Source organism: Hydra vulgaris, chromosome 03 (genome assembly GCF_038396675.1).
Source record: "Hydra vulgaris chromosome 03, alternate assembly HydraT2T_AEP".
Taxonomy (NCBI): domain Eukaryota; kingdom Metazoa; phylum Cnidaria; class Hydrozoa; order Anthoathecata; family Hydridae; genus Hydra; species Hydra vulgaris.
The window spans coordinates 31735176-31760579 of NC_088922.1; the positions used below are offsets into that span (position 1 = coordinate 31735176).

General features: G+C 25.6%; 1 protein-coding gene and 1 long non-coding RNA gene across 3 annotated transcripts in view; both read left to right on the top strand.

The window, feature by feature from the left end:
* The first annotated feature begins 398 nt into the window (after positions 1 to 398).
* Positions 399 to 8656, top strand: LOC136078088 (uncharacterized). Of its 2 annotated transcripts, XR_010637507.1 has the most exons (3): positions 547 to 666; positions 8055 to 8133; positions 8393 to 8656. It is a non-coding gene; the product is annotated as an uncharacterized LOC136078088 (long non-coding RNA). The 2 variants fall into 2 exon arrangements; XR_010637506.1 differs by lacking the exon at positions 8393 to 8656 and having other exon boundaries at positions 399 to 666.
* Positions 8657 to 10657: 2001 nt separating this feature from the next.
* Positions 10658 to 25404, top strand: part of LOC136078089 (isocitrate dehydrogenase [NAD] subunit beta, mitochondrial-like) — a 60486-nt gene continuing 45739 nt past the window's right edge. Inside the window, exons 1-3 of the mRNA XM_065792926.1 lie at positions 10658 to 10949; positions 23438 to 23530; positions 23640 to 23728. Of these exons, the coding sequence (XP_065648998.1) occupies positions 10863 to 10949; positions 23438 to 23530; positions 23640 to 23728 (269 nt within the window). The 5' untranslated portion in view covers positions 10658 to 10862. The remainder of the gene's footprint in view (positions 10950 to 23437; positions 23531 to 23639; positions 23729 to 25404) is intronic.

A 25404-nucleotide genomic window follows, 5' to 3' on the forward strand; every position in this document is an offset into this window, starting at 1 on the left:
ACAAATTCGTTTAGCATCAACAGAAAAAAAGAAACAAAGTTCTTTAGAAAGCCTCCCAGTAAACTCGAGTGCTTAATGTACGGGAGGGGACGTTTATTAATTTTCGGAAAATTTTACCATCTACTTTATCAACAAAAAAAGCTATATCTTAAAATTAAAAGGCTGTCGTGGCGCAGTGCTCAACTTAGGTTACGGAAACTGTACGTTCAGCGTTGTTTTCGTAACTATTTGGTATTCACCATTATTTGGCAGCATTTCCGTTAAGTTAGGGTTCCGCACGAGTTGCGCTGATCTTACACAAAAAAATTTTTTTTTTAATGAACCAAGTTTTCGTAATTTTATTAAAACTTTTCTAATATTGAATTCATATAATTTCTTTTCTAATAGTCTTTCTAATATTTTCTAATAACTTTTCTAATATTGAATTCATATAATTTCTAACAAGTTTAAATTAGGGATTATTACTGATTATTATTTTTTACAGCCTAATAAAATGAAAATAATATTTTTATAAAACTCAGCTATAAAAACTAAATAAATATTTTTTATTGAATATTAATTTTTATAAGAAGTTTTTTTATGAAAATTAGGAAAACAACTTTAAGTAGAAATGAGGAAGAGAGGGGTTCAGAATTAATTAATCTACAAAGACGTTGTTAAGAGCAGGTAAATTTTGACTATTGTTAAATATGCAATTAATCTTGCTATAAAACTTTTATTTTCTTCAATCATAAATATCATGTAAATAGTGTCTATTTAAAATACAAATAAATAAAAGTTTGTGTACTAATTTTACCTAAGCATGAACAAACTTTAGTTTGGAATTAGTATAATGCTTTAGGCATTATACTAACTCCAAACTAAACAAGAAGTCATATATATTATATAATATAAAACATCAAAAAAATCTTTTGTAACATTTGCCCATGTAACATTTAACAATATATTATCGCCTTCGATTTGCAAACAAATAGTTTTAATTAGTGTTCTTTGTACAATGCCAAAAAGAAGAAAAGAAAATGGAGAGAAGTTTAGCGACTTGGAAAGAAAAGTCATAGAAGGAGAAGTCCTAGGAGAGTTTTGTTATGTACCTGAATTTTTAAGCATAGTATTTTATAAGGAAATAAAAATATTGAATATGCATTAAAGTATAATAAAAAAAATTTAAAAAAAAGAAAAAAATTGTTATAAAGAATTAAGCGGGGCAATTGCATAGAAAATAGTCTATTGTTTATTTATTACATGTTACATGGTTTAGTAACAATGCCGCAAATTTTAGAGCCATATAAACTTTACAGGATGATAAAAATGAGGGTATTTGGTTGTGACTAAATGAACATTTATATATATTTATGTTTTATTTTAGAGTTTTATATTTTTGTTTCTATTTTTTGGTTTTATATTGTTATTGTTATTTTTATTTATAAGTTTTATACTTTTAATATATTAAAAATTCAGTTATAGAGAATAGCTTGGGGGTGATTGCATAACTGATAGTTCATTGATTATTTTTATTGAGGATAAACTTTTTTAACTGGGTTATGAAGGCATTTCTATTTGTCATTATGGAGAATATTTTTTTAGTTTTAACAGGAAGAGAGTTCCAACAATGAATTGATTGATACTTGATTGACTTTATGCCATACTTATGTGTTTGTTTTAAAGGCATAGAGAGACTACAATAAGATACAGACCTAAGTTTAAAACTATGAATATCATTTGTGAATTTAAAGTAGCTAGCAAAACAGCTAGGCGTATTATTGTGGACAATGTCCCGTACAAGAACACAGTTAGATAAGTAGATAAGTTTGTCAAGCTTTAAAATGTTAGAAAGATTATATAGTATGTCAGAACTAAAACTGTTAGGATGAAAGTGAATTATTCTTAAAGATTTATTCTGGAGATTTATAAGGTTATTTTTATAAGGATGAACTTTGTCCCCATATCTGACAATCATAGCGTAGATGGGAGTTAAAAATAGCATGCCAAATATTCACAAGGGTTTTGTAATTCACTAAATGCCTTACTTTGGTAAGCATTCCATTTGCTCAACTTTGTTTGATATGGATATAATTTGTTGAATGAACAAAAAATTTTCATCTAATAATATGCCCAGATATTTTATTTTATCTACAATATTTAGTTTTTGACCACTCAAGAGGGAGGTATAGTCATTTACTTCTTGAGAAGTAACTGGAGATATAAAAAAAATATCAGGATTTTGGTTTTTGAGATAGTGGCTGAAGTGAAATCTTAGAGGTATAATTTCTTTAGCAAGATTATCTGCAATTGAAGAGAAGTAATCATTAAATATAATTGCAATTATTTTCTTGTTAGTTATAGTTTTATTATTAAAATTTAAACTATCTATATTATTGTTGTTCTTTGATTTAATATAAATAATGCTCCTTAATCCTTTCCAGGTGTTTTTAAGGTTGTTTAGATTTTCATTAAAGTAGGTTGAATAATATGTTTTTTTTTAGTATTGCAGTAGGTTATTAATTTGATTTCTATAATATTTGAATTTTTTAAAGAATTGTAGCTTTAAATTCTCATTTTTACGTTTTATAAACTTCTTGTGCAACTTATTTTTAATTTGTAATGACGTAATGATTCTATTAGTAATCCATGGCTTTCATAAAGATTTATTAGCTTTTTTGGTAGACATTTTGAAATGGGCATGATTATCAAGTAATCTTTTAAGTGCATTCAAAAACTTAGAAGTAGAGTTATTAGCACAATAGTTCCTTTGTTGGCTTATTGAAAGCCAATCAGTTTCTTTAAGATCTTTAAGAAAACTTTTTTCATCAAAATTTTTAAGACATCTACGATATAGTTTGGGATGAGACTGTTTTAAGTTCTTGCATGGAAATGACATGAACTTAATAAGATGGTCAGCAAGACATGCTGTTAGGTTGCCTGATTTAGTATTTGGGGTGTGAAAGTTTACAAATATATTATCTATGAGTGTCTTTGATTTTGGAGTAATTCTGGTTGGTTGAGTAATTAATGGGAAGAGAGAGAAAGAGCACATAAGATCTAGAAAGTTAGAAACATCATTACAGGAGTCATATTTTAAAAGATTAATGTTGAAGTCTCCTAAAAGAACTATATTTTTATTCTCTAGTGATAACTTGTTGAGTAGGGTTTGTATATTAGTGATATTGAACTCACTAGTGTTCATACATAGGTGGCGATAAATGCAACCTACAATTATATTTTTTTCTGATTGCAGTAAAATTTCAATAAAGATTGATTCTAGTTCTTTTTTTCTTCTGAATTTTGAGGTCAGATCTCAAGTTATAATTTAATTCACATTTTATATATATATATTAGTTTCTCCTCCTTTATTAGAATGAGAATCAGTACATTCAAAGGCATAGCCATTTAAAGTGTTATCAGTTCTAAGTTTTTGTTGTGATTTAAGCGAGTTTCAGATATAGCAATGGTATTGAGTTTATTATTCATAAGGGAAAGCAGAAGTTTTAGCTCATCAAGGTAATATGTCAGGGATGATATATTAACATGTAAATAGGTTTTTGAATCAATACTACTAGCTTTGTTATACTCTGTTGTATCATAGTATTCACAATTAATATTATCATTGTCAAGTTTATTTTGAAAAAGATTATTTAGGTTAGATGAAGTGTCATAAAATAAATTATAAGTAAAAGTATTTGCACCATTTATAGTGACCTTAAAATCCTTATCTGTCAGAGAGGAGTATGGTAGAGTATTTTCCAAGCAATTAAAACAGTACCAATAGCCAGTTTCAGTCATCAAAGAGTTGTAGAGTTTTTTATCAACATTATTACACCTAATGTGGATCCACTTATTGCAAAAATGTATTAAATATTTGTAGTCTAAAATATAGTAGTATTTTAGACTACAAGAGGTAATGTATTAAATATTTGTAGTCTAAAATTAGTTACTTATAAGAATCAGATAATAATAAACAATATGATAGATATAGTATAAATACTATATAAGTATTATGATACTGTATAAATAATCTTTATATTTAAATAATAAGTATAAATAATCTTAAGATAATAGAGTATATAGTATTGGTATAAATAGAAGTATATAAGTTTTAAATATAAATAAGATTTATAATATAAAAGCTATAGTACAAATATAAGTGATAAAATAAAATAAATGAGATAAATATAAGTGATAAAATAAGGTATATATGACAAGATAAAACTTATATATATATATATATATATATATATATATATATATATATATATATATATATATATATATATATATATATATATATATATATAAATATATATATATACATATTTATATATATATATATATATATATATAAATATGTACATATATACATACACACATATATATATATATATATATATATATATATATACACGTATATATATATATATATATATATATATATATATATCTATACATGCAATTCAAAATTATAGACTTATCTATATGTATGTTATATATATACATGTATGTTATATATATACACGTATATATATAACATACATGCAATTCAAATTATATACATATAATATAGACATTTTATATACTATGGAGTAATATATAAATCAAATTATGGGTATTTAAGCAGAACTAACAAAAGTTTATAATGAACAACTACAAAAAATTAAAACTGGAGTAATTTTCAATAAACGGTAGCTTTGACTGATTGAAGGAAATTATTAGTCGCCACAAAATTAACTCTTTAACTGATTGAATTTGACTTTAGAAAAGGGGAGAACCACTATAATGAGTTTTTTGTGAAAGAGTTGAATAAGGAAATAAAATTTTTGAATAAAGTAAATAAACAAAGTAATACTGCTTTATGTCAAAACAATGCTTTACGCCAAAGTGCAGAACAGCCAGTCTGATTTAAAACAAAATATCAATGTAAACAATGTTATTGTAAAATATATTTTGCAGTATATTGTTAAAGTGAGCATATGTTAGGAGCACTGAAGTGCTCCACCATTCTTGTGACCTCCCATGGTTTTTGAAATGACCAAATAATTACTCCACATCACTATCTACCTGAAGGTAAACTTTATTGAAAATTATTTGCTCTGGTGTAGTTGGCTGATCATACAACTATATACAGTTGGCTAATTATACAACTATATGTATTTATAAATATTCTGTTTCACAGTTTTTTGTTAAATGGTACATACCTCATTAAGTATAACCATCATAATTCATTTAGTTGTTTTAATAGCTTTATTTAGTTTTAGTCAAAAAGGAAATTTAGTCAAAAAAACAAAAAAAGGAATAACCGTTTGATCTTTTATTGTTAAATATGCATGTTATTAATGGACTGTTATGAATGAAGTTTAAAAGAGTTGATTTATAGAATACTTACTTAAAAATAGTTTATTTACTTTTCCAGAGATGTTGTCGAAAAGTAACCTGGATAAAAGATTTTTATTTTTTCTAATTCTGAATTAAAAAAGCCATTGTAATACTAATACAGGTTTCCTTTTTGGTTGTTAATAGCCCTGATTACAAAAAAGGAAAAACGTGTAATCATGGCTGTTTACAACCAAAAAGGAAACCTGTATTTGGACTATATTATAATTGTTTTTTTAATTCAGAATTACAAAAAATAAAAATCTTTATGAATTTTTGAATACATTCTACATCAGAGTAATCATTTAAAGCAACATGCTGAGCCTAACACCAGATTTAATCTTGATGAATTTCCTTTTTTTACCTAAACTAAATAAAGCTATTAAAACAACTAAATGAATTATGATGGTTATACATAATGAGGTATGTACCATTTAACAAAAAACTGTGAAATAAAATATTTATAAATATATAGTTTTTTTTTTGTTAATATATACAGTGTTTTGTTAATATTTATAGAGATATAATTACTTTTTTGTTTATATAATAATTCAATAATTATATATATTACCAAAATCATAACTGCATCATAACAATATAGCATCTTTTAAAATATACAATATATATTTTATACTATAAATAATATATTCAGGGGCGAATCCAGAATTTTTATTGACTGTAGCAAAAATGCTATAAATATATTTTTTGTTTAAAAAAAAAAGTCCAAGTTTGCCGACTGTACTATATGGTCTCGATATGCCGACTTGCTGGTCTAAAAGAGCTAAGCTAAAGAACTTTATTTGATTTGCATGACGTTAAAACCATCTAATTAAACTGTATACTTTTTAACGAAATGAAAGTTTACTTGTAATATATAAAATAAGATTGTTGCAGGTAAAAGTTTTTTGTTGCAAGTTTTGATCATTTTATTTTATTTTCATTATAACTTTTATTTTTATAATAGTTGTAAACTAGCTCTGATTGTTTAAAAATACAGTTAAATTTTATTTTATAAACCAGGGCTGATGTTGGTTGTTATTGTGAGCTTATTTTGTTATTAGTTGTTATTATATAGAGATCTGGTTATGTTTTTTTTATCATTGAATACATGTGTGTTAATTGTTTATTCTTTTAAAATTTAGTCTTTGTCTTTGTTTGTTTTTGCTGTTGTTATATTTTGTTACCTTGCTAAATGCAGCAAACTTTAAATATATGTGTGTTAAATGCATGATAAATTATTCTTTATGAGTTGACTGAATTGTTTGATCTGACAAATGCAATTTATGTTACAACCACATATCTGGACTCACGTTTTTCATTAGATCAAACTGAAATCAACATTGCACAGACCACAATTCGACGTCACTTAGAAGCTGCATGTGCACAGACAAAAGCAGTGAAAAAAATAGAACCAATTTCTGTTCAAGTTCAAGCTCCAGCTAATTAACCTCTTGCTGGGAAGTCTTCCTTGCTTCACAGAGTTCTGTCAAATGCTAAAATTCTGAAAGGAAAAAGCCATGTTATTGAAGAAGAAAATGCTGATAAATTAACCAAAGAATTTGAGCAGTTTGCAGTGTTTTCACTTGGTTCAATAGTCTCACCACTGGACCATAGGCCTGACTGGCCTACCAATTGATTATGTTGAAATTTAAATAAATACATGTTTTGTAAAAGAATTTGTTTTTGAAACGAGATTCGATTCGAAATTCGTCATTTTATTAGATTCCATTCGAGATTCGATTCGAAATCAAAGTTTCGGATTCGCAGGGCCCTAGGTCAGAAGTTTTTAACACTTATTAAATTAAAGCATCAACAGTTTAAAAATCAATAAAAAAAGATGATTTTTTTTTTTTTGGTAAACATTGCGTCAAATTCTCATATTGCTGAGCTGTTTTTGGCCCAAAAATGGATAAAAGAAAAACCATCAAGTTAAGTCTTTCAAGAAATATAAAGCTTTTGATCACGATGCTAAAAAAATTTAATAGCAAGAAGTTGTGCAGGAAATTTATACAAATTATTGTTTAAAAAGAAACCATTCATAATTATGGCTGATGAAAGTCAATTGAAATTAAGTTTCAAAATAATATCATTTATATAAAAAAATCTACGGGAAAATGGTTAAGACTAATTTTAAAACAATAAAACTGACAAAATTCCTTTAAAATATTATGGCTTGACAAGCAAATGTTAATGTGAATTAAAAGTACAAAGTTTTCTAAATTGATGGTAAAAATTATCTATAGGAGTACCTAGAAAACAGTTTATTGCAATTAATTATTGCAAACAAAGTATTGCATTACCAATTTGGGTGTTACCCACAAAGGTAATTCAACACTTTGGACTGAGACTATTCCATTACTACAAACCCAAGGTAAACTTAGTCACTTTGGGAGATTAATTATTAAATCCAAATTATGCAACAAGTGAGGGTAAAATAAATTAAGCTCTGACTTTAGAAAAAAGATGTAAACCTATAGCTGAATATGGTTCTTATGCAAAATCTTATGACTCCAATCATGAATCCAATTCAAAAAAGCTATAAACAATACTAAAAAGCTGACCTATTGAAATTCTGTTAAACTGCCGTTTTCTCTGTTAATTTATATAAAAGTATTTGATAATTTTTCAATGGTCCTATAAAGTAAAATTCGAATCAAAACAAAGTTAATTTTTTATTTTATTTATTTTAGACAAATTGATTACATGTAACAACATGGGTGGAAAAATAAAAAAGCATTCAAAAAATATTCGTAATCAGAGTTATTGTGGGTATGTTATTTTCTACTTAAATATTTTCGAAAGGGCTACATTTATTCTTTGGTTGAAATAACAAGTTCGTAGTATATATTGGTATAAATTGTAACTAAATAAAAGTTTCTGATTTAGTATAAAGTAAAAAACATTGTTTTGTTCGTTAAGATGGCGAAGTAACCTATTAACTTCATTTCAGTAGATGATGAGTTATATATTTAAAGTTATTTAAAAGAAGTGCTAAATTTGCTGCGTTAAGTTGGCTGATTAATTTTAGAAATCAGAGATAGCACGCCAAAGTAATGACGAAATGAGATGCACCAGTCTATTGGTAATGTTCTTAATCGACTGAAAAGATGGTGGGGACGTTGCTGTAAAGCTTCTGCCTTACATTGGGACATTATGTACAAAAGACTGCTATTTCTTAGATATTATTAACATCCTTTATGATAAACAATTTGGGTTCAAAAAAGGTTACTCTACTGATCAGGCAATTATTCATCCTGTCTATGATATTCTTTTGATGAAAATAAATATACTTTACGCGTTTTTATTGATTTCAATAAGGCTTTTGAAACTGTTAGTTATTTATAATAAATATTTTATTAACCAAATTAAAAAACTACGGTATTAAAAATTCGAACCTTAAATGGTTTAAAAGCTACCCGTGAAATAGACAGCAATATATTTCTCATAATTATGGAAAAACTAACAATAGGAATATATTTTGTGGAGTACCACAAAGATCTATATTAGAACCGCTCTTGTTTCTGATATATATCCATGATCTAAGCAAGTTTTGTAATGTATTGGACCCAACCTTGTTTGCAGATGATACTAGTCTATTTTTATGCTCACGATGATATAAAAATGTTATTTAGAACTGTAAACAGAACTACTATACCTTGCTGAATGGTTTACAGCAAACAAATAATCTCTAAATTTAACTAAAACAAAATATACTTTTTTCCATCGCTATCATGAGACAAAATTCCATTAAAACTTCTAAATCTTTGTATTAACAATTGCAAAAAAAAAGAGAAGTATCATTAAAATTTCTAGGAGCACTCCTTGACGAAAATGTAACATTTGTGAGGTCATATAAAATATATTGAGGGTAAAGTATCAAGGAGCATTGGCCTACTTTAAAGGGCAAAACCTTTTTTAAATTCAAGTTGTATATATATATATATATATATATATATATATATATATATATATATATATATATATATATATATATATATATATATATATATATATATATATACATATATATATATTTATAGTTATATATATATATATTTATAGTTATATATATATATATATATTTATATATATATATTTCCAACTTATGTTTACAATATGTTATTGTTGCGAGCGTCATATTATTTAAATGTTCTCAAGTTACGCAAAGTTAGTGCCTTTAAAGCACTTTTTCTTGGTCTACATTAAAATATATTTTTTAGAGTTCATAGAAAAAAAAACACGGAATTTTTTTAACTTAATAGCAGAAAAAAATGAATTTTTTAAATTCGTTTTTTTCTGAAACAAAAATAGCAAAAATAATGCTTAGAATAAATACTTAAAATAATTAAAAAAAAAAATCGTAAAAAAAGCAATTTTTCATAAAAGTTGAACAAATGAAAAAAATAAAAGCATCTTTTTCATTTTTCAAACAACAAATTTTATTTCCATATATTTAAATATTTTTAATAGAATTTTTAATTTTTATACCTGTTCATTTTTAAGCTAACTTAAAAATGACCAGGTATTAAACTTCAAACGGAGAATACTGAATAAGATATGCCGAGTAACATGGCGTAACATCATTTTAAGATTTATGATTTATTAGATTTAAATGTAAAAGTAACATCACCTTAATTACACTATTGTGAAGCAAAAATTAAGTCCGTTTACATCATAATTATATCGCATTAGCCTTGAATATTTATTTATTTTTTCATTTGTTTCTCTGTTTGACCATAAATTCAATTTACATATGGAATATCAAGGTGCGACATTTTCAAACAAATATTTATTTCGTTATTTCAACAGTTTTTTTCAACTTGAATTATAACCGAATGGGTTAGTTGACTCGTTAGATAAAAATGATTTCACTCCGAAAAAAAATTATAAAACCCATTTTTGAAGTCAATTTGTGCCCCAAAACCTTCATTTTTTAACTGAAAGCGGGAACCATAGAAAAAAAAATCCGTGTTTTTTTTTCTATGAACTTATATATATATATATATATATATATATATATATATATATATATATATATATATATATATATATATATATATATATATATATATATATATATATATATATATATATATATATATATATATATATATATATATATATATATATATATATATATATATATATATATATATATATATATATATATATAGTAGAGTAGCGGCTTTTATTGAATATAAATCTAATTGAATGTTTTTGCATATTAAAGAGTTTTTTAATTTATGAAGAAATTAAAAAAATGCTTTTATTTTTTTGGCAAGCGCTTTTTTACGAGCTCGCTAAAGTTTTTTCGCGCTAGCCAAAGGGCGAGCGCGAAAAGACTTGCTAGCGAAAGCGCTGGCTAAACGAAAAATTTGTCGTTGGTCAATTTGAAATAACAATAATCAACAAGAGCTTATACGCAATCGATAATTCTCTATTCTGCAAAGGATTCTGCAAGAAAAAAATATATACAGATATTTTTAACCAAAAGCTTCATGCTAAAATATTGTTTTTTAATGCCTGTTATACCTTTTATTCGAAGAAAGGTTTTAAACCAATTTACGTCATTAAATGTTTGCAAGGTAAAAAAGTAATTTTTTAAAGCTATGATGTTAATTTTTATATAATAAAAGGAAATCTTTTTTATTTATCTTCTAAATAGTCTTAGAAATTATAAGATTATTTAATAATAAACAAATAAAAATGATTTTTCAATTCGAGGATATATACCTAATTTTGATTTTGTTTTATTTTGATTTGAAATTTGTTTAATTTTGAATATTATTTTTATTAAAAAGTTCTATTGAAAATATTTAAATATATGGAAATAAAAATAATATTTGTTGTTGAAATTGTATTTGCAAAAATTTTTTTGAAAATGTTTGAAAAATGATGTTTGTTTTTAACTTTTTACTTATTGTTATTATTATTACTATTGATATTATGGTACTATTGATATTAATGAACGTTTTTTCTCATATTTTAATTTCATAAAATCATTCCATGTCATTTTTGATTATGTTTTGTCAGTTTTTAATTGTTTGCCTATATTTGCATCTATAACTATGTAAAATCTATATAACAAGTGCATTATTGTCATTAATATTGTTATGATTTTTTTTACCATTAAAAAAAATCATAATATTATAATTATTGTTAGTATTGTTATTAGTACTGCTATTATTATTATTATTATTATAATTGTTGTTGTTGTTATTATTATTAGTTATAAATTTTGTTCTGCAATATAAGACTAAAAACTATGATTTTTTTTTAATAGTAAAAAAAAAAATCATAATATTGTTATGATTTTTTTTACTATTAAAAAAAATCATAATATTATAATTATTGTTAGTATTGCTATTAGTACTGTTATTATTTTTATTATTATTATTTTTATTATTATTATTATTATTGTTATTATTGTTATTGTTATTATTGTTATAATTGTTGTTGTTGTTATTATTATTAGTTATAAATTTTGTTCTGCAATTTAAGACTAAAAACTATGATTTTTTTTTAATAGTAAAAAAAAAAATCATAATATTGTTATGATTTTTTTTTACTATTAAAAAAAATCATAATATTATAATTAGTGTTATTATTGTTATTAGTACTGTTATTATTATTATTATTATTATTATTATTATTATTATTATTATTATTATTATTATTATAATTGTTGTTGTTGTTATTATTATTAGTTATAAATTTTGTTCTGCAATATAAGACTAAAAACTATGATTTTTTTTAAAAAGTAAAAAAAAAATCATAATATTGTTATGATTTTTTTTACTATTAAAAAAAATCATAATATTATAATTATTATTAATATTGTTATTAGTACTGTTATTATTTTTATTATTATTATTATTATTATTATTGTTGTTGTTATTATTATTAGTTATAAATTTTGTTCTGCAATATAAGACTAAAGGCTATTTCTATTAGGTATGTAACATGAAATTTTTAAATTGTTCAAACACTAGATTGTTATATAGGGGAGAGTGGGGAGAAATGGTCCACCATTTTTAATTTTTTATTAAAAGTTACATAAAAACATAAATTACAACAACTCAGGGATGTTTGTTATATTTCTCAATAAAGTAACCATTTATTTCAAAATATAGTCTATAAAAAAAATTATCATACATAAGAAAAAATAAAAAATAAAAAACACCACCTCAATATGGGGAGAAATAGACCACCTGTGGGGAGAAATAGACCGACTTTAAAAAATGAGTTGACATTGAATTTATTGAACGCTGTAGCCCGTGCCAGTGATGTGGCTTTTGGCTGTCTGAGTGAAAGTTCTAGATGGCGTCACAGAAATCCAAAAAGCCACTTTCTTCCGGCCATTGAATTGGTGATCCATGACACAGGACATTTTATGTTATTCACTGTTGCCATTTCAAGAGCAAGAGCACAAACATTTTTTGTTGTTAGGACATAAAACATATTTGAGCACCTGGCCAGGTATGTTGCTAAACAAATATCTTACTCTGCAGTAAATATCAAGCTGTGCTGATAGTTAGGACACAGGCTAGTTTTTTTACTTTTTGCCTTTTTAATGTTGTTAATCAGTGTTGATTGGGCAACATTAAATTCTTTTGCTGCTTGTCGAACTGTCATGCCCTTCTCAACAGCAGTTACAGCATCTATCATAACTGACTCTGGCACTTTGCCTTTGTCAGTTTTCCTTATGTAAACTTGAGGCATTATTACCTGGAAAAAGTAAAAAAAAAAGTTTTTCATTAACTAAGTTTTGACTTTTAAAAATCTAGATTAGATCTAGAGCTAGATCTACTTAAAATAGAACCAGCATTAATAATTAACAGATTTTTCACAGTAAAGATAAGACATACATCTATATAGATTCAAAATGCTAATTATAAGCATATCATCCCTATAGAAATCTACTGCCAATCATGAATCAAATGAATGGGGAGAAACGGACCTCTTGTGGACCATTTCTCCCCACTGGTACCTGAATTGGTTAAAACACTAATAAATTTTTATTTATTGAATTTGTAAGGCAAAAGTTATAAATTATTATAAAGAAATGTTGGTTTTACAGTAAAACAAACTTACCTTGAATTCTGATGTAGATCCAATGAAATATAGACGTGCAAATTGGTTAAGAAAATACTTGTTTTGTGATTGAAAAATTTCTGTATGCAAATAAAAAATGTGCATAAGAATTAAGGAAAAGGAAATGGTTTTTTAAAAACATCTAGTGTTACTGAAGTTTTTTTATTCTGGTCCAAAACAATATGGTCCACTAGTTTTAAAAATAGCAGAGAGTGTCCATTTCTCCCCACTCTCCCCTATTATTGGAAAGACCTTGAAAACAGTATTATAAGGGTGAACAAATGATCAAAATCGAACAATTCTACAAAAAGTTATAGTATTTTAAGTACCAATTTTTAATATATGGATTTGTTGAAGAAACCATGACCAAATTTTAAGTTTTTCTTAAACTTCAAATGTATAACTTTGTCAATTCTTATTTAAATTCATAAAACTTGGTATTAAAAAAAGGTCTTAAAAAAGAAAATAAGGATACATAAAAGATGTATGCAGGGCATTAGAACTATATAACTTGAGAACTATATAACTTGAGAACTATATAACTTGATATCTTCTGCAGAAAATTTTAAAAACATATAAGATTGTTAGTTATGGCTACTAAATCATGTAGTAAAAATAATGTTAGTTCTAACACACTACCATGTGGAGCTCCACTAACAATGCAAATAAGGTTTGATGGGGAACTTCTGATCTTAACTTGCTGATATCTATTGCTGAATAAGTGGAAATCCAATTAAGAAGATTACCTCTTATCCAATTATCTAAACCTACTAAATTATCTAAATCTACTAAATTCTACTAATTATCTACCACAATTATCATAATTATCTAAATTATACTAATTATCTACCATAATTATCATAATTATCTAAATTCTTATAATTATCTAAATCTACCAATTACCTAAATCTACTAAATTACTAAATTCAAATAAGTAGATTGCCTCCCCATTTAAGAAGAGTGCTCACCTTTATCATATGATGTTAATTTAACTAATAGTTTATAATGTGAAACTGAGTCAAATGCTTTTTAGAATACAATATCCGTTATTAGATGATTATAAGTGCAATACTCCATGCAGATTTTAAAAGGTTTGTACATGTAAATTATTTTTTGAGCAAACTGTGTTAATTTTTTTTCTTAAAACTGTGGAGTTTTAAGCTATGATGAGTTAAATACTCCATAATATTTATACTTTACAATATATGAATTAACATATGATAATTCACATATTATGATTTTTATCATAATATGTGAATTAACATATTATGATAATTCACATATTATGATTTTTATCATAATATGTGAATTAACATATTATGGAGTCAACAATAAGTGCATGTCATTGAATTCTGTCATTGAAAATTGGAGAGATAGGAGCTTGGCGTCATTGCACAGTGGAAACATTTCATTGAATATGTTGGCCAAAAATATAATTGTTGTATTTATGTGGATATTAAGACTTTATTGAGTAAAATTGAAACATTTGCTCAATAAATATCCACATCAAGAGATATTTTAATTTTGTGTTTAACCAGCTCATAGGCACAGCAAGTTTTTAAATATTTTTTTTTTTTTCAATATATTTAATAAATTTATATAGTAGGCAAACAAATATAAAGTTATACATAATAGAGATTGTACAGTTAAAAACTTTATTCTACTACATCTATATCTAATTCTAGATTTTTGTCATTGCTGTCAACATTTAAATATAATTCATTTTAGTCATTAATTTCATCTGATTTCATATCAGATGAATTTTCTCAATCACTGCTATAAAGTGCTAGCAAACTTTTAACCTTGTATTGACATGTATCCTTGCAGTATTTATCAATTTTTTCCAAATCAATTGGGTCTTTGCAATGATGGCTATCAGAATGTTATGTAGTCTGGTAATAATTTCTTCATCAATTTCTAAAATTTTGCTGAGTAAAAGAGGATCAGAAAAAGCTTGTCAGCATAAATTTCCGGCATTACTAGTCCTTTATTTGCCGGCTCTTTGTTCATCAACTCTCAAACCAAATTCTTCAAACATCCTACCATGAATGATTTTTTTTTCTCAATAATATTGATCTTTTTTAAACCTTTTTTACTTTTTAAGTTTTTATTTTAATTCTATCGCTCATGATGTCAGGTGTGGCATGACAAATTGGACAACATTGTGTCGAAGAAGTGTCCATGATGTAAACTAAGATTTTTCTATCAATCATTGAAAGGACAAAACTATAGTTGATAAAAACATACTTATTCCTGGAAGGTAAACTTTAACAACATATAAATTAATCTTTTTCAATTTCCTTCTTAATTTTTAATATCAGTTCTTTATTTTCCTTTATATACTTCAGCATAATTGGTATACAGAATCTACTACTCTGAGACATTAAGTTATTCCATAAAATATTGTTTGAATCTAAATGTATAGTCAAAGAGGTGATGCTGCTGGGACGAATAAATCCAAATCTTAAAGGTTATTTTGGTTGCAATTATTAAAATGTTGATGGTATTTTAAGTGATTTGATGCTTCGTCCATACCCTAACTAATAATTAGTATTCATTCATCAAAATCATTTTTTTTATCATCCAAATGTTTTAAAATTTCTTTTTTCTGTAGTTTTACAAGCCTCTTGGATGTGTGATCCATAAGGTCTTGTAGTTTATCTTTGGCCTTTGTTTCAGTAACTTTAATGGATGTTTTTAAAGGTGAGCACTCATTTTTTATTTTGGAAATTACTAGGTAAGATGGAATTACTGCGTGGTGCTTCTTTAGGAGTATTTTTATAAACACTTTTGAAAGATTCATGAAGCATGCAAAAGCTTCATTTTCTTTTGCAACATGCTTAACTAAGTGTATAGCAATAATGATTTGTGTCACCTTTTTTTAATGACACTAAGTAATTTGATTAAATTGTAAATCTAATTTCACAATAAATTTAAGTTTAAATCTAAATTCACATTTATTTAATGCTTTTCTTTGTGCCACTAACAATATTTTTTCGACAGATTCCGCTTTTGAATCAAAGGAAATATTTGCTATCAATCATCTTTTGGGGCCAGAACTCGATTCATCAAGCTCTTTTGTTGATCGACCTCTTTCTACAATCAAATATTTCTTTTTTTAGATAAGATGCATGCATAGTACAACATAATTTGCAAGAGTTAGTTTTAATCTCTTTTCTAATAAATTTATTTTGTCTTCTCTGACTTGAACCCTAGTAATAATGTATTTAAACCCACTATCTACATTATCAAATGTAAACCTAAAAGCATTGAACAATTTGTCTTGAATTGATTTCTTCCACTAGATTAGTTCACAACAATATACTAACAAAGTATATCAAAAAGTATTGGTATCGTGCCAAGTATCATGTCTTTCCAATTTTCTCTCCAACTATTTAAATAACTTAACTTAAAGCCTGCATCAAATATAAATGAAAGTGGAATACACAACAAAGGAGATAATTTTTTCGGTAGTATATTAGTTTTACTATCAGGACCATGCAATATGCTGAATTTAATTTCCGTTAAAGGTTTATACACTGCTTCTGGTGAAAAAATTACAATTTCAGTATCTATCGAACCATTTATTTTACTATTAATAAGTGTAGAGCAATTGTTATCATCTGTAAAATCATTTCCAAAGTGATTGTTGAATGCGTCAGCATTTTCTTGGTTACTAGAAGTTACCTTATTATTTTTTTATCTATTAAAGGATAACTATTTTAAGAGTTATATAGTTTATTATTAATATAATTAAGTATATAAATATATTGTTAATATAAATATTATTATTATTTTATATTATTAATATGATTAAAAATATTCTTTAACTATCTTAAGCTCAACTCTTAATTTGTGAATTTTTTTGCATATAACTAACATATTACTAACATATTTATTTTTTTGTATGCGTTTAGTAATCTAAAATTAGCTCTACAGTTTAATATTTCTATAAATCTTGTTTACTGATTATTTTTTTTTAATTGAACTTTTCTAATAGGAACAAGTTGAATAATACCATTGTGAAAATGATTGGAGAAAATGTCAGTAATTTTCAATTATGAAAACACAAGAAAACTCAAAGTCCTAATTGTCAAATTTTTTTTCAAAAATAATGACTTTAAATCCTTGAAGCGGTTCTGTTAATGAACATAAGTAACAAACTAGATATTTTTAGATAATATAAGCAGTATTATTCATTTAAAAAAAAAATCATTTTACATTAAAAATTTTTTTGAATTATGGCCACTTTTTAAAGGTTTTGCGCTATTGTGTGATGCTGTCACTATTGGAGGTTTATGTAGCAGTAGTCTATGATAAGTTGCGGATGGACATCATAACTGAAATCAACCTAGAAAAAATTGATGCTGAAGTTAAGTTTCTCCACCCAAAAGGTTTATCAACAAGTTTTAACTGCCTTCAAATAGGCCAGATAAAATATTGTCAAGGTTTAGGTTTGTTGGCCAGTTAAAATATTTAATGCCAGTTAAAATACTAAAACTACTGTGTTATTTCAAACTTAAGGCCAGTTAAAATACTTAAACTACTGTCTTATTTTCAACATAAACATATTGAAAAAATATCTGTTCCACAAGCTTGCTCTTGTTCTGGTAGAAACTATGTGTTTGAAAAAGCTGAAATGGTAGATATACAAGTAAAGTGATAAAAAAAGCTGAAATGGTAGATATACAAGTAAAGTGATAAAAATATTGTGAACTATTACATAAACAGTCAAAATAGCTTTTGCTTCTAATACCTTAAAAATGTATATTTTTAAGTAACTTTTTTTTAAGTAAAATTTAGTCAATAGTCTCAGTTTGCACCAATTTGTTCATGAACCCACTTGTGCAAACAATATTGTAGATCTTGTACTTTCAAATAATATTTCTCTGTTTAGTCATATTTCTGAGAGTGTTCTTTCAGCACCAGTGATTGTAACACAATCCATTTCTTTGTAGATATAAATGAATTTAAACAGTCAAAAAGAAAATCTAATTTTTTTATGATTTCCACAATACTGATGTTGATTGTTTTTAGTCTTATTTATAATTTTATGAATAATTTAAAAGCTGCATATGTTCATTATGATTTTTAGATAATAACGTGCAACCTTTTTTTTTTCTCTAATTTTCTCAATCTTTATATTTTGTATAAAAATTATATATATAAATTCAAAAAATTTAAAATTTTTTATAAATACTGCTAACCAAGACATGTTGATATTGATATTCTTTATAAATGTTTGGAAGCATGTAATTGCATTTTAACAATAATTAAAAGCAATGGCAAAGAAGCTCAAATTCACAAGCTAAATGCTTTAACTTGAAGAGTTTCAAGAAAAAAATTAAGTTGGAGCACAAAATGGTCTAACAAGTGTTTGCAAATATTTTGACTAGGAAATACCAAACCAAATAAATAAGTGAGTTGAAGAAGAAGAAACAATAAAGAATAAGTGACTGATAAGGAAGTAAAACAGAGAATTTGTTTCTATTGAAATAAATAAAATGATTCCAATAATAATAAATTTTTTTTTGTTAAAAATTGCCAAATGCATCATAATTAGTCAACTTTAAAATTATCATAAAAACTATAAAAATATAATTTTAACTGAATTTTTTAAAGTGTTTTATACCAATGGTAGTACAAGAAGATTAAAAAAAAGTTTCTACTCTGGCAATATAGAAAGAATACATGAAAAAATGCCTTTTTTCAAAAATTTCCTGATAAAAATATAAACATATACATGCGTCTTATTGGATGATTTAAATGAGATTAGTTTGAGAAGGATGTCTTATTAGATAATTTAAATGAACAGCAAACAGAATAGAACATAATGATTTAAATGAAAAGTGAATTCAAAATTACAAAAGGATGTATTTTTAAGCATTTTTTCAGAGTAATTTTTGTTTTTTTTTTGTTTAAAAAAAAATCAAAAATAATGTTTTGAAAAATTTTAATATATATCTTTTTTCGTTTTAAGATTATGGATTATTGTATATTTAGTGTCTGTACTACACCTCTTTGCTCCAAGTTCCTGAGAAAAAAAATGCAGGAGTCTGTTTTTTGTTTTTTTTTCAGATTTAAATAGAACAATTAATACTGAAATTAACCGAATAACTCATTTTAAAATGTTATTAAACCAGGTCATTATGGTCAATGGTATTTTATTGGGTAAATCATTTTTATTAATATTTTGAGAAATTAATATTTTAATAATATTTTGGGTTGGGCTTAAGATAGTTACTCTCCAGCACGCTAAAAGATGAACTAATATTAATGCACTTCAGTAACATTAAACAATAATATAATGATTAAGCATAAGTTATTTTATTTTCACAAATTGATTTTATTAAAGATTTCTGATAGGAAGCGTTTTGCTGTGAAGATCATTCAGATTTCAAGCTTACAAGTTCTTACTCAACTCCTAGTGTGAATTTAAGTTCCAGCACAGTTCAAAATGGCAATATTTCATGTTCTCAGACAAAGTTAAGCAGTTTGCAACTCACCAAGTCAATGTTTGCCTGCCACCAAACTCATGCTAATATTATCCCTAATACATGGCATCTTTTGTTAAGCAATGTTTAGCAATTATGATTTAGTGTGCAATCACTGCCAGCAGTCAGGTTTACACTGCCAACAAAAGGTTTACACAATTTAACACAAAGTGAGACTATCAATTTCATGAATTACTTATATAAAATGTGATTAACATTAAAATAGAAAATTTAGAATTTACTTATAAATAATGTGATTAACATTATGCAATTCATTTGATTTGGATCCCATCAAAAATGGTTGGGTAAAATTGAAAGCAGAAATTTCTAAACAAAACTCAACCTTGCTAGCAAATTTGATAAAAGCTATAATAAAAGCACAGTGTCCTAAATCAATCCCATAATAATGTGAGTCTCTTGTTGCCCCAATGCTGTTAAGAATAGAGGTTGTTCTGAAAAATCAAGGAGCTCTTATAAAGAGCTAAAACATGCTTTATACTTTCTTTATGCGTTTATGTTTAGGTATGTTGTAATTTGAGTTAAAACATTTTCTAATAATAAATTTGTACACTGTATACAGTAAAAAAAACAGCAACAATTTTTTACTAAAAAAGTTAGATGGTTGTATTATTTTGGCTATAACTGTATATTTAAAGTCCTTGCAATTCCTAATTTTTTTGTTTATTGAATTTGTAATAATTTATTTTTACCTAGAGCAACTCTTGAGTGACTAGTCTTAGCATGCATTTTAAAATTTTTTACTTATATTCATTAAGAATGTATGTTCTTATTTTTATTCATTAAGAACTTATGTTCTTACTTATATTCATTAAAGACTTATGCTCTTACTTGTATTCATTAAAGACTTATGTTAAAAAAAGTTATACTCCAGTGTTAATACCAATGCATTTCAAATTACCAGCAACATATTATTTTCTTACAACTTCCTAGAAATTTATTAAAGCTTTATGTATCAATTTCAGTAAATATTTTTCAAAAAATTTCTACATATTTTTTTTTTTATTATTCTGATTTGTTTCCAACAAGGCTGCAAGCAGTCACTATTAAGTTGGAAGTTACTAGGGAAAAACAAAGAGTTAAAAAGCAAGGAATTGGTTGACAGAAGACTTGAAAAGTTGTAGGTTTATGAGTCAAGAAAATATGAAGATGGGAAAGAGTTCCAAAGGGTTAAAGTGCCGATAAAAAAACTAGGCAAAAATTTTTAGAGCATGTAGGGACAGATACAGTAATAGAATGAGGCTTTGCTGAATGACTGGCGAGTCAAGTGAGAATATGAATTTTGGTTGATGGAACAGTATCAAGTTCATGTATTTCAGTAAATATTTTTCAAAATATTTTTATATGAATTTACAATATATACAAATTTACAATATATACAAAATAAAATACAATTTACAATATATACAAAATAAAATACAATTTACAATATATACAAAAAATTTTTTGGTTAGTTATTACCTTTAATTATATTTTTTCTTATTTTTCCATTGTGTAAATGAAATGGATAACAGTAAGTTATGTGGATTGTGGATTAATGCTTTTAGTAAATATATTTGAGGTGCAGGCAAACTGTTGTATTTTTATCTAGATAGATCCGGATTTCAATGCAGAGTAACTAATTATTAAGTTTTTTCTACATTTTTGAAACTTAAAAAACTTTCTTGATATCTTTAAGCTTCACGAATTCGTAACAAATTTCTTTATTTGTCTAATTAAATTTCTTTAGCATTCATATTATTATTTTATTTTTTATTTCTGAAAAAAATTAAAGGAAAAAAAATAATTAAATAATTATAATTTGAAAATTCGAAAAATAGACATCAGCTATCAAAGTTATCAACTACTATATAAAATTATAATTACAAGCTTTGTATAAATTTGTATTATTTGCTTTATATAAATTAAAGGTATATATTTTTTGGAGTGAATTGCATACTAGCTAAAATATATACAATACTAAAATTGTACCTGATTCTTAAGCCTCAACAACTGAAATTATTTGTACAGTATGCATAATTGTTGTTTTTTTTATTCAATATGGATCATTTTGCATTTCTTCACATTAACTGCATTTCAAATATTTAAACCATTCGAATAGTTTATTATGAATTGCATGTCTGTTTAGTTTTTTAACAAATCTTTATTGAAGACTAGAGCAAAGCCTAAAAACACTTTTTACAAATTCAACTCCAAATCATTTTTTTTTTAAATTATAGTTAGTCAAGCATGTATTATATTGCTTTGTGTTATATTGCTTAATTTCAAGATAATTAATTCATCTTGTATTAGTGATGCAGCTTACAAATTTGACTAACAAGACTCACAAGTTTCAATATTTGATCTAATATTGCTTTTATACATAGAAATAACATTGTTACTTTAATTATCTGGGGTATCAATTTTAATAAAATCTAATTTTGTATTTTTAAGTTGCTACTTTCAAGTTACTATTAATAGCAAATAGTTATAATACATAAATCATGGGGGCAGTGAGATTTGTTGCCCCTGACAAGTGACGTTTGTGCAAGTATCATATATCTACTCCTTAATTCTCATTTGGCTATAACGACACCAACATTTTTTTACCTCTGCTTCTCCAGATTTACTTTGCAATATTGATATTAGTCTTATGTTATAAACGCTGTATTTAGTCAAATTGCTTATTGCATTAGTGTCTTGGTGGTATTTGGTATTATTATTTTAAACTACCTGTTGTAGTTTTTGTTTTATGACTAATAATACTATTAAGCAGGAATGCAGGTTCAAAAATTGTCCTTCAAACCTAAAAGTCTTAAATTTTTTTACCAATAATAGTCTATAAGCTTTTTTATATTTTTAGAACTCCTAGATGCTAAAAACCTGGAAGAAGTAATTTTTTGTGGCTTTCAAATACTTTTTGGGACTCCGCATTCCTGCTATTAAGTATTTTTTTTTTCTCAGTACTCTTAATGTCACATTAGTATAGTGACTTAGTACGCTGCTTATATCGCATGCTCTGTATGCATGCCAGTGATTCAAGGTTCTCATTGGTGCAGGGTTTTATTTTTAAATTATCACCTTTTTTGGTTTTGTTCATGCTAGAAATTATCATTCCAGCATATAAGCACGTTACCAACTCTAGTTACTACTATAAATAAGTTGTTCATAGAGATCAATATTTGCCCCCTTTTTTTTTTTGTAATAGCAATAATTTTGGAACAAGTTGCACTACTTCTGGATATCTATCCTTTTGTATTTTTAAAACCCCTATAGTCTACAATCTATTTTTAGAATCACCACTTCCATGACTATCTTACTGGACGGCTCCAGTAGTCACCAGTATAGTTATTAAATAATCATATAAAATAAGTTTATTATAATAAAAAAATTTGCTCACATAATAAAGTTAAAATAAGTTTTTGAAATGAATAAAAATTTATTATACACCTTATAAAAATTTTAATTTTTAAGTGTGTTATTTATAGCTAGTCACTGCTCAGATATCAAATGCGTCATCAGCTGGAAGTATATCTTCAAATGCATCATCAGCTGGAAGTATATCTTCATTTGATGATCCAGTGAGTTTGAAAAGAATTTATGCAGTTTTTATTATTGAAAAAGCATTGTAACAATCTTGTTAGGTCTTTGATTATAAATATATTCAATGAATATAAATTTGTTTTTGAGATTGAAGGAGCTGAAAGAAAGACTGTCACTCTTATACCAGGTGATGGTGTTGGTCCTGAAATAACAGCAGCAGTAAAACATGTGTTTAGGTATTAACAGTAAATCTATATTTATGTTTGTCTGTAATTATGTTTCTATTTTATACCACCTTTAAGTTTGTAATTATTTTTGTTTAGCTGTTCTCTTTTATTATAGTAACATAGATTGTAATATATGTAATAGGTTTTTTTTTTTTAAAAAAAACGAAAAAAACTATATTCAAAAATCTTTAATTCTGTACAAAACAGGTTTTTTTATTCAAAAAACTTTCAAATTCAGTGTTATTTTATCATATAGATATTTTTCAAAAAATTTGTTTTTTGAACCAACCTAATGTGCACTTTGTTTTGATAAAAATTCAATACTCCTCGTAAAATACTATAAAATAAAGTTATAATTTAAACAAGAAATTGAGAAAACTGGAAGTTGTATTTTTACCGTTAAATTCAAAAAAGGTTTCCAGGAGATGTGTTATAAGATAATCTCAGACAAAAAGTTGGAAATTTAGCCAGTATGTTTGTTTTAAAATAACTAAATTGTAAGTTAAAGTTCAACAGCTCTACGTAATCACTAGAAACCATCAGAAAAGGCCAACCACTTGCGAGCCCCATGCAATCACAGAGAAGATGTTCACTGGAGACCATCAGAGAAGACCAATCAAGTGCGAGCAATCACAGAGGAGATATTCAAGATAATAAAGATATTTTTTTTCATTTTTGATTTTCGAATTTATGCTTCCTCTACATATTTTGCTCATGTTATTTTTTAGCTGTAATTGTCTTTAGTGAATTTTTTAGCTGTAATTGTCTTTAGTGAATTTTTTAGCTGTAATTGTCTTTAGTGAATTTTTTAGCTGTAATTGTCTTTAGTGAATTTTTTAGCTGTAATTGTCTTTAGTGAATTTTTTAGCTGTAATTGTCTTTAGTGAATTTTTTAGCTGTAATTGTCTTTAGTGAATTTTTTAGCTGTAATTGTCTTTAGTGAATTTTTTAGCTGTAATTGTCTTTAGTGAATTTTTTAGCTGTAATTGTCTTTAGTGAATTTTTTAGCTGTAATTGTCTTTAGTGAATTTTTTAGCTGTAATTGTCTTTAGTGAATTTTTTAGCTGTAATTGTCTTTAGTGAATTTTTTAGCTGTAATTGTCTTTAGTGAATTTTTTAGCTGTAATTGTCTTTAGTGAATTTTTTAGCTGTAATTGTCTTTAGTGAATTTTTTAGCTGTAATTGTCTTTAGTGAATTTTTTAGCTGTAATTGTCTTTAGTGAATTTTTTAGCTGTAATTGTCTTTAGTGAATTTTTTAGCTGTAATTGTCTTTAGTGAATTTTTTAGCTGTAATTGTCTTTAGTGAATTTTTTAGCTGTAATTGTCTTTAGTGAATTGTGCATAAACATACATCTGAACTTTCTTTGTAGGCTCTTGGTGTTGATGTAAAACATAAGGGTTAAAATGTTGTGTAATTTATATATGTGTAAAATCATATTGTTGTTTACTTATTTAAAATTTTTAGAGTTTTAACTTTAAACAATCTACCACAGAAAGTAACTTTAAATCATTTTAAATCTACCTTGCTTGCATACTTTTTTGTTAGTTTTTTGTAGTTATTTTAGGTGCTCCCAGAAGTCCTTATGGTCTTATCACAGAGCACCGTAGGAGAGCATTTAACAAAAAGTTCACGCCTCCTTCTGTACCAATGTCGCTTGTTGAGCTAGAGCTGGCATCGAACCTC